The sequence below is a fragment of the Pygoscelis adeliae genome, unplaced genomic scaffold (genome assembly GCF_000699105.1).
Source record: "Pygoscelis adeliae isolate BGI_AS28 unplaced genomic scaffold, ASM69910v1 Scaffold87, whole genome shotgun sequence".
NCBI lineage: Eukaryota > Metazoa > Chordata > Aves > Sphenisciformes > Spheniscidae > Pygoscelis > Pygoscelis adeliae.
In genome coordinates this window covers 1,797,509-1,808,069 of record NW_008825098.1, presented here as the reverse complement: position 1 = coordinate 1,808,069, position 10,561 = coordinate 1,797,509, and the positions used below count along the sequence as shown (strand labels likewise).

At 45.0% G+C, this 10,561-nt stretch overlaps 2 protein-coding genes across 2 annotated transcripts in view; one reads left to right on the top strand and one right to left on the bottom strand.

Moving 5' to 3' along the window:
- The window catches only part of LAMTOR3 (late endosomal/lysosomal adaptor, MAPK and MTOR activator 3), an 8,799-nt gene extending 4,350 nt beyond the window's left edge, over positions 1-4,449 (top strand). Inside the window, exons 2-5 of the mRNA XM_009327077.1 lie at positions 584-673; positions 1,604-1,737; positions 2,805-2,868; positions 3,593-4,449. Of these exons, the coding sequence (XP_009325352.1) occupies positions 584-673; positions 1,604-1,737; positions 2,805-2,868; positions 3,593-3,666 (362 nt within the window). The 3' untranslated portion in view covers positions 3,667-4,449. The remainder of the gene's footprint in view (positions 1-583; positions 674-1,603; positions 1,738-2,804; positions 2,869-3,592) is intronic.
- A 104-nt stretch (positions 4,450-4,553) lies between these two features.
- The window catches only part of DAPP1 (dual adaptor of phosphotyrosine and 3-phosphoinositides), a 56,730-nt gene continuing 50,722 nt past the window's right edge, over positions 4,554-10,561 (bottom strand). The window contains exons 8-12 of the mRNA XM_009327076.1: positions 10,452-10,499; positions 10,150-10,212; positions 8,215-8,300; positions 7,540-7,627; positions 4,554-7,071 (exon numbers count right to left, since the gene is read on the bottom strand). Of these exons, the coding sequence (XP_009325351.1) occupies positions 7,021-7,071; positions 7,540-7,627; positions 8,215-8,300; positions 10,150-10,212; positions 10,452-10,499 (336 nt within the window). The 3' untranslated portion in view covers positions 4,554-7,020. The remainder of the gene's footprint in view (positions 7,072-7,539; positions 7,628-8,214; positions 8,301-10,149; positions 10,213-10,451; positions 10,500-10,561) is intronic.

Sequence of the window (10,561 nt, the reverse complement as noted above, 5' to 3'; positions counted from 1 at the left end):
GCCCTGCCTCGCTGCGGGGAGCTGCTAACTGCCAGCCCCTTTCGCTGTCGCGGGGAGTCGGCTAACCCGGTACGCGCTTTTTGTTGTTTAAATGAGCTGGAAGTACCTTAAGATGAAGGCGGCTTAGCCTTTCGCTCGCCCGCTTGAAAAGAAGCCAAGCGTGCTCATCGTGCCGTAGTGAGGAGTGGGAAAAACGTTCCTCGTGACTCGGTTGCCTAATCCTTGATAATTCCCTTTTCGGTAATTGCCCGTTACTAGCAGCATTAAGCAGCCACCGTCTGAGATAACGCGCAAACACAGTGAAACCGGCGCTCCTTGAGCGAGGACAACATACAAAGGCTCCTCCTTGACTAACGAATTTGGGCTCGTAGTACCAGTCCTCTTTCTGAAGCTAAATTTTCAGTAGTTTCACTCTGTATTTCTCTCCTTACTGCTCCAAGAGACCACCTGTACTAAACAGAACAAGTCCTTTCTAGTGAAATACTAAATTAGTGAAGGCATCAATTTTTTCCGTATTTTCCCCTTCCTTGCACGTTTGTTCGGGGAAAAAAGATCTTTGCTACTAATTACTCTGTCTTTAAAGTGGTGTCTCCTCTTCATTTTTTTTTTTGCAGCGTTGAAGGTCTTCACGCTATTGTAGTCTCAGATAGAGACGGTGTGCCTGTTATCAAAGGTAACTTCAGCTTCTCGCTGTGCCCTGCAGCCGAAATCCTGAGTGAACAGCAGGGGGTGGAAAAGTACAGCAGAACCTTCTCTGGTTATGCCCCATACCTGAATATCCAAAACTGAAGAATTAAATTAGACTTGTACTTCAAGTTCAATAGTTGGTTGTGTACCTCTTTAAATTTATCCTTTTGTTCGTGCATGTGCGATGTCCTCAATAATTGCAGGCCACGGGAATTTTCCTCAGTGAATAGGGTTGGAGTGGTGTAAGGTGCTCGTATCTTCGGGTCACTCGCAGGCTGATACAAAGTGCTCAGAGCTTACAGGTATTTTGTTGACGTGGCCGGTCTGTGCTGAGGAGCAATTGCATCCCGCTTCTACACAGGATATTTAATTTCGTTTGCTTTTTGGTACTATCTTTTTTATCATATCTCTGCAGTCTTTGTTTAAGGTGGTTTTTGTGTTGTGGGTGAACTAGTTTAAAAGTACTGAAGAGTACTGATTCAAGTACTGCAGATTTTTTTTTTATGTCCCAAAGTATTGAAACACCTAGCAGAACTTGCACATCTTCACCTGTTTTCATTCAAGTGACTCTGTGCCAGTAATCAATCCAAAGGCTGGAATCGGCTGTGTCCCTCCGCAAACAGCGAGGGACACAGAACCAAAGTGACATCAGCACAGGCTGTGCATCGTAAAGGAAAAGACTGTTTCTCAGGCGTGCTGGGGAGGGCGCTGGTATAACGAGCATTGATCATGTACAGAATGTTACATGAGGTACCGCTCGTGAAGATTGTCCTGTACTTGTTGCGGAAGCATGCAAGATGTGTTACGTGTTCCCCGACACCAGATCTGCTTTTGGCAGAGCACTAAAGCCGGATAAGGAGTTGTGATGCGGTCATAGACACCATGTCAAAATAAGAATTTTCTTGTTTTGTTCCAGTTGCCAATGATAATGCTCCGGAACATGCACTGCGACCTGGCTTTCTGTCCACCTTTGCCCTTGCCACAGATCAGGGCAGCAAACTAGGACTTTCTAAAAACAAAAGCATCATCTGCTACTACAATACGTACCAGGTGAGTGACCTCAGTGTGGCCCGTTCTCAGTGACCAGAGCTGTTCCTGAGCAAGGGAGGGGTGGTTTAAACTCTGCTAGATTTCCACTTGGCTGCTATTGTGTTTTATTTCTCACACTGCTTAAATGGCCAAGCTCAACTTTTGCCCTGTTTGCCGAGCTTCTCTTGCATTTCTCAAAACTGAGATTTACTGGTTGAAAATGGTGGAGTTTTCTGAACTGGTAGTAATCAGGAATTTGCAGCAGGTGCTGCTCATATGGCCTTCAGAATCTGTTACAAAGGGTTTATGTTCCCTTTCACAAACAATATTTGTTTATAATTAGTGACACCTAAAGTTAAATAAGCACATGCAGCCTACTTCATAGCCCATCTTGCTGCCAGTATGACTTGGAGGTAAGAAAGCTTTGAAATACCACTCACATTTTTTTACAGACCGATTATTTGTGTCCTGAAATCCATCATCTACTAAGTTTCTGCTCCTTCTCAAGTTCTAGTGGTCTTGAGAGCTTTTTGTTATGACTGCAGTAAACTGGCCAACTGTTTAGCCTACAGTATCCAGCTTTGTTTGGAAAATAAATGAGTGAATGAGTTAGTTTACACACATTGAGTACATTGCTTTGATTCTCTTGATGCTAGTAGCTTATTGTTGTGCTCAAGATTCCAGTTCCCTATTAATGGAAGAGGAGGTACTGCTATGCACTGAATAGTATTTTAAAACAATAAACCTGCCTGCCCTCGTGTTACCTGCGGAGGGTGTGGTCTCCACAGCATAGTCTGCAGCATTTGCAGCTGCGTTAGATTTCAGGTGGGTAACACTGCAGAACACGGCAGGGAGGGAAATGCCAGGCTTTCCGTGTGTGGCTTCCTGTACTGTGGTGCGAGTTCTGTTGGTGTTTTTAACTGTGAAGCTTACGAAATAGATACACTGGAAAGTCAGCTCTGTGGCTCTTGCTCCTGCTTGTCCTTTAAACTGAGGAGGCTGCTTGTTTCAGAAAGAATTTATGTGGCAGAGCTCTGACATCCAACATGTGTTAGCTGCTGCCTGAACACTGTTCTCTCTCCTTGCAGGTGGTGCAGTTCAATCGCTTACCTTTGGTAGTAAGTTTCATTGCTAGCAGCAATGCCAATACCGGTATGTCTTCCCGTGTATTTTAAATGTTGCAGTATTTTAAGGCCCAGGTGTTTAAATAATTGAAAATAAATTATCCGAATTTACTTCAAGGTATTATTAACTTTGCTCCTGCTATGAATTTTGTCAGCGTATTGTGAAGGGGAGAAGGGAAAGGTGCGAGTAAAAATTCATAGATTTTAGGTGACTTGCTGAAGTTGTTACTCTGTTAGAAGCGTATTTCTCCTGTGATTAACCTTACCCTTGCTACATGAGTGTTCACTGCACCGGCAATAATTGTACTGTACAAACCAGTTGTCTGGTCTGATTCCGTCAGTTCCAGGTTACATTCTGCAGTAACATGTGCGGCTTCATCTTCTCGGTTCCATGGGGTGGGGAAATCCTTCAGTGAAGCACCTGGCCTTGCTCATGAGGGCGTTGGCTAAAAAGGGATTTAATTCTTGCGCAGCTGCTTGGGTAGCTGTGGGAAGCAGTGAGGCGACAGCGGAGGCGAGCAGCAGCACGGGGGAGAGCTGTGCTGCACAGGGTGTGCCCCTGTCCGTGGTGGGGGCTGCAGGCACCCTGCCTGGGGGTGCTGCCCGCTATTCCCGTGGAGAGCGAGCAGCTCAAGTGAAACGTTTCGTGTTTGGGAAAACACTGCCTGGGAGGGGAGGGAGCTGTGGGGACTGGAGAGAGGCTTCTCAGTTATGTCGTTTGATGGGATGTTCTGTCTCTTCTCTCTTTCCAGGGCTGATTGTAAGTTTAGAGAAGGAGCTCACCCCCCTGTTTGAAGAACTGAGGCAGGTTGTTGAAGTTTCTTAACCTGACGGTATAGCCGGAGTGCAGCATCCCTCTGCAGCCCAGTGGACGAAAGATTCAATAATCCTCAGTCAAATAACACGTCTCGGAAGAAATACCACAGCTCCTTAGTATACTAAGTAAGAGTAAATTGTACATAGTACTGAATCTGAAATGATCTACTAGTGTGTTGTAGATGGGTGTTACTTTAGGCCGTGCTTCTTGTATTGTGCAGTACTGGAGAGACCACCAAAATAGCTCCCATGGAGTTTAGCTCAGCCAGCTGAGCCAGATCGGCACGATGCTGTTGGCTCAAACGGGCAACCCACAGATCTCTTGCTTTACAGGGAACCGGGCACACAGCGGGGTTTATCCTCAGGCCAGCTACCACTACGTGTTGGAAAGCAGATCGCTTGTATAGTGTTATCAAAGATGTGGTTGAAAGAGTATTGTGAGAGCAAGTTTACTAGCAGTGATGTGTTGGTACAATCAATAAATATCCCAGCTTTCTTACGTGGGTGATACTTTGGCAAAGGAATGCTACTAATCTGGATGCTAGCTGCGTCCTGCTTCCACTAAGAAGAAAGCTATTTCTACGAAAGCTGTTGCTTTAGGGGTTTTCCTGATGCCCAGATAAAAGCACCCGAACAATGTCTCACTTTATCACAGGGTTTTTGTGTAATATGGTTGTGAGATCTCACGTCTCATAGTTGTCGTGTGGGTTCATCACTGGTGACACTCTCAGCTCATTTACCCTTAGGTTTTCCTAAGTAAATAAATATAAATAAAATACAGTATTTTTAAATGGCAGAGCCTGGTTCACTCTTCTGTTGCACTGTAATACTCTACAGCATATCAGCTTTTCTGTGGAGAGAACAGGTCTCTTAATTGTTTGTAAATGTATAAAACCCACGAGTTTACAGGCTGAAAACTAACCAGTGTGTCTCCCAGTTGGGTGATAAGGATACCAAGTCCCGTGCCAATGCAGAGATGCAGAACGTGGTGCCGACTGGCTTCCTGTTGCTGGGCATCGATCCCGTGCTCTTTGCCCCACCTCGTTCCCTCCCATATTCCGCTTGTGATGGCTGCAGTGTAGACTTCCAGCGCCAAAACCAAGCGCTGCTGGTCTAAGGGAGAGCCCTTGGCAGGTCTCTGCCTCAGGCTGGGGAAGGGGGTGCCACCGCCCCTCATTTATACCTCACCCACCTTCAGCATCAGGCAGGATGGGGGGTAAACAGTGGTGCTGGAAATGAGGACTGGGAATTCTTGGCTCAAAAGCTCTCTTGGAGATTAAAGGTTGTCAGTTAACCCTTTTCCATTTAAACTGAGCTCCTGGCTTGAGCTTTCTGTTGCTGGTCATTACAGAAGCAGCTAGAAACTGAGTCCCAAGGTGTCTCTGCGTGTATTTCTGGCAAAAAGCATCTGTGTTCCATCTAAGGCCTCCCCTTGCTGTTAGCTTCTGTTCAACTCGTCTGCCTGTGACTGCCTCCTAGGCCAGCCAAGCGCCATTTCTTTTACTGGCTTCAGTTCGTGACACCATGTGCTGAACTCGCTTCTGACGTTTTGTAACACAGCCGGTTGTGTGAAAAAGGGAAGGCTGCTTTTGTGGTTACACTTCAAGCTTCATTTCCAAGCCATTTTCACAGAACAGTAATGCTGTTAGAGAACATTCTCTCTCTCTCTTCCCCTTATGCTGCCTCTCTCTCACAAACTCATCAAAGCTTTTTAACTAAATGGGAGATGCCTGTTTGTTAAACCACTTCTTCAAAGGAAAAAGGAGAACAAAGCTTTAGCAATACAGCACAGGAATACAGAAGACCTTTGGTAGTTTTATAATGACATTTTTCAGAAAACAGTCTGTATAAAAATATTTACAAATATTTTGAATTTCTAAGTTGAAATAAAATGCTATTCCTGTCTCCAAATCTAGATTTTCTTTCTTCTTCTGGTATGTTTTTCCCCCTGCTCTTCTTCAGTCTTCTCACAGTAAAGGCATCTATTGAACGCTGACCTGCTGTGTGAGCAATAGTAAGCCCTGTGCCGCAGCATTTGCATAGTGGGAGAGGTTTGCGTACAGTTTCAGCAGAAACTTGACTGTTACGCAGGCTGATGGGCCCCCACCCCTGCAGGAGGAGCAGGATTGCTCAGGGGGTCTTGCAGCTGGGTCAGCCTTGAGGTCAGGCCAAGCTGGTCTTGGGACCCTCCGGTGTGTCAAACTTTGCTTCCAAAATGCAATATCTGTTTTGACTACAGCACCAAAGTACTGGGATTCTGCTTCTCAACTCTGTAGTGAGCCACAACGCTGTTAAATGTGTATGAGTCTTCCAAAATAGAGATGGAAATTTACATCAGGTTGTGTAGAAGACGTATTCTTTTAAATTCATATTTTTAGTGTACATGGTGTTTTTCGTTTAATATAAAGCAAGCAGTGCTTAATTCTAAACATAGTTCTGGACAAAACCTCGTTTTGAGTTCTCTGCGTGAGGAAAAAATACAAAATCCAGCCCATTTTCAAGGGGGACTGTAAGGGCCCCAACTCATAACGCTACCAACAACGCTGGTGGCTGCCACAGGCAAAGATTTCTGCAGAGCCCTGTCACCCATCCTTAAGGTCCCATGGCAGCTCTGTCATATGTGCGCCGGGAACCAGCTGCCTGTTTCTCATAATCCTAGTTTGTAAACAAGCGTGCTCGCATGATGCTGCTCACCGTTACCTATAGATGCTGTCTGAAACACACATTCACTTGTAGCCATCGCTGCGGTATAAATCTAAACCATACAAAAACATATTTGACCAGAACTAAGTGTTACTCATCCATCACCTTGAGAAGGGCCTTGAAATATTCTCTGGATTGTATTATAGATACTATTTACAAAAATGTAATTACCTCTGTCATTTTTCTTTTGCTTTAGAGCCTAAACAGGTAATGCAAAAGAAATATGAAATGTTTCCAGAAAGGACCAGTTTTAAATAACAGGCTCAAGGTTACAGAATATGCTGCTAATGGTTAGTTGTGATGCAGCTTGCAATAAATTATCGAGAGTGCTCTGCATAACCACAACAGTTTTAAACGGTGACTACTTCTGTGATTAGTTAACAGGTGTTTGAATTAAGTGCATTACAGGCATACACCATGCATATCAAACCGACACTGATTTTGCAACCGTCTCCACACGTGACTCAACAGCCCAAGAGCGCTCAGCTGTACAAATCCTGTGTGTGCAGAGCTGGATGCAAGCGTCTGTGCGTGGGCATACATGCGCATGCGTGCCCACTGTGAGTAACGGGGATGCATGAAACCGTCCTCTTGTAAGCGATGCCCTCCCCTTGGCAAAGAGGCAATTCCTGCCAATGGAGCAGAAGTATTGGAGGTGCAGCTAGGAACTGAGGGTGGCATTATGCTGCTCCAGTTGCTTCCGTATTTGTGACTAGAACAGAAAGACAATCCATTACTGTTTGTCTGCATGCATGTGGATGTGGGTGAGTACGACCAACCCAAATACTGATATTTTTAAGGAAGTAACGCTTTCAAGCCTTTACATTCTCTTCTCATTGCTTCCTTCATGACCCAACACATGCGGTCCATGCTGATGCTCCATATTGTCTACCCTCTACACGATGACATCCTTAAAGATGGAAGTAATTTCTTCCTCCTAATGAGTATGTGTGTTAAAAGTGCATCCCGAAAATGCTAAAGTGGGTTTGCAGGCATATACATTACGCGAAAACTACGTATTCCAGTCTAGTTGGCCTGGAAGCCAGAACAAGTACTCCCTTCTTGCAGATACCGAGAACTGTAGCGCTTGGGTGCTACAGTATTGGGGGTTTTATGATGGCAGTACCAAGGGTACTGCTGCCTGAGGCATACTGCCATGTAACACTGCACATCATCTTACCAGTTTCCATCGCAGTATTTTAATCCACTCATCAGCTTCTATTCCAGTTTTCGCGCACAGGTAGTATGTCCTTAGTGGGAACACTAAACTGTAAGTAAACAATTAAAACTATTTCTTAAACTGCTAGAACAACTGGTAGTTCTTCCTCAAACCGAACCCAGCTGGCCTGCACCAACAGTTGCTTAGGCAGAGCAGGGCAGGGAGGCCATTCTCCCATTCAGTCACCAGGAGGGAGGTTAGCCAAGAACGGTTGGCAGTCGTTTACAGCTTGGGGAGACGCTGCCCCAGGCCCCCGAGGACAAAAGACCCACGTTTGGGCACAGAAGCGGTTCCTGTGTGACCCGTAGCAATGTCTGAACTGGGAACTGGACCGTACCTAAGTCCCATGGGTCTAGGTGATGATTATACATGCTTACAGAATTAGGAAAAGAAATGCCCACTACACATAGGCCTACACCCTTCCTCCTCGCCAAGACAGAAGATTTTTGCCAGCAGTAATTTGGCAAAGCCATGCAGGACTGACAGAGGCTGGCTGACAGAAACAGATTCGTGAGTTAGAGGAAGAGCAGGGTCACAACCGGCAAGGGAGCTTTCAGAAGCACCCAGTGGCTACATTTCAAACTTCCCTGGCTATTTTGACCTTTCCAGCAAAGTGGAGAAAGTACAGCAACTTACCAGAAACAGTTGACTCTTTCCTGGGAATAGTCAAATTGCACAGCTGAGCATTCAGTTAAGTCAAGTGCCCGAATCGGTTCTGTGGCCTTGAAAATGGTTTTAAAATGGAAACACATGAAAACAGAAGATAAGGCTAGCTCGGTTCATCTTCAGTGCCTCTAGACCTTTAAAAGCACGCTATGTTTTTCCAGGCATAGGTACAATAGCTGTAACACCATAAACCCAAACTAGCGAACATAACATCAGTGCTAACATGATATGAATTGAGCTAAACATAAAAAAAACAGGACAGTCAGTTCAGATCTAGACAAACAACAGAGGAGATCTCTACTGCAGGAAAGTTTGAGCTAGATGCGGACTGCTGAGGGTTTGGTTGATGCATTATAATGCAACTGACCCAGCAGCAAATCTGGTATCACTTCTGGCTAAGGTTTACAGAGACAAGGGATTGGTTATAGGTCTTACCAGGCCTAGCCAGCTGTTGGGGATTTAATTAATTCTAAGTGCTTTAAAAGGATGAAGCTGGGTAGGGAAAAAATGCAGATGCAAAGCTAAAGTAGTGCTTGTGGCAGAAGCGATGAGTCTGGCTGCATGAGCAGTGCGTGTATATATCTAAGTTTCTTGGGATGGGCCCAGTAGTGCTCAAGTGCGGGGATGTGCACTGTCTGTGTATGACTTCAATGCATCTCCCTTACGAGTTTCATTCTCCCTAGGTGTGAGAGTTCTTCTTTGATTTGTTTCAGCCTCACGCTGTTGAGCACCTCGGAAGAGGCAGCTGAAGTGGAAGAACAGCTTGCTCTCTGCCTAAACACCCTTAGCTGTTCTCATGGTCCTTCATCAGGTGTATGGAGGTGTCTGTTGCTTTCTCACCTTTCCTTACGTTCTCTTCTGGCTCAGTGGCTGTTAGTTACGCGCTACACTAGGAGAAAGCGACTTGTGCTGAGGTGTGCTAGCAGATGCCATCCCAGGGCCAGCAGCAAGTTGCTCACCCGTAGGTATCTGTAACCCCACAGCAACAATGGGAGTGCCAGGAGACACCCCCACTGCCCGGGAGGGGGCCATATTCCTGACAAAGACACCTTCTCACCTGGTAAGTCACAAATGCTACTCAAATGTTTGGAGTGCTGCCCTTTGAAATGTTATCCTGGAAACTTAATTCAAGTTGGCTTGAACTGAAATGAAAACTGATGGAAGGTCCCGTAAATACATAACCATTTATAAATGGTAATGTTTGGTGAGAGAGAGCAGTTGTGTCTGCTGTTGTGTTAAAATCTGTTAGATGCTTGAAATAGGGCTTGGCAGAGGTGCAGAGGTAAACAGTTTGGCTGTGTTTATGAAGGAACCCGAACTGGAGTATTGTAAGGGTGGAGAAACTCTAGGCGTATGTCTTATTTTTACTCAGTTTAACATAGAAATGGAACAGCAACTGTAAGGTCACGCTTTTTCCCAGATGCAGCAGGTTAATCTATGTCAGAGTGCTAGGAAGGACGACATTTTTAGAGGAATGGTTTTCTATGTATACTGTGCAACGGCTTGCAATAAAAGGATGAAATCAAGGAATGCAAAATATACTACTAGTATTTGCAGAAATATTTTAATAGCACCACTGCCTGTTAGGTTGTGTGTCAAAGCTACCGATAAAAGCTGTGTTGTGCTGTTAGCTTAAAATCCACTGAAGCAAGCAACCAAAAAAATGCACTGTAAACAACAACTCTGTCTAGTAGGTAAGACTGACAGGGCACAGTAAATGTTTTCCAGCTGTAAAACTTACTAACTTTCTCTTGTCTGACTTTATTTGAAAGGTCTGACCCTTCTAACAGTATGGGAAGCTTTAGCTTGGGAAGCTGCGATACAGATGTGAGAAGCCAGAGATAGGAGAAGGCTGCAGCTGCCTCTGTAGAGGTTTAAAGAGTAGAACCGGCGTTTGCTACTTACTGTCTGGTCTTTGAAATACTTAAGTTCATTCCTATGCAGTGTAAACCACCTTGTCTTCCAATTCTGAAAGATCAAGAATGGATGGTAATTGTCTTGTGAGAATTCAGTGTAATGCTTCTTAGGAAAGAAGAACCTTTAAAGCTGTTGACTTGCTCTGGTTTACAGTCGTGCTTTCTTGTTGCTCAAAACACAAACTGTTCCTCTCTGCAGGGGAATGCAGGTGGAGCTATTTCAGCTCCGCGTTGTCCCCAGCTTCTGTGGGTGACTGCAGAGCGGAAGCAAGGAGTACAAGTTTTCCTTACCTTGACTATTTTGCCTTGTTTTATCAAATATCCTTCTTTTGTACCAAGCTGTGAAGTAACAAGGAAAGGGATTGGGGTTAGAGACTGAGCCCTGCTTCTATTTCCCACAT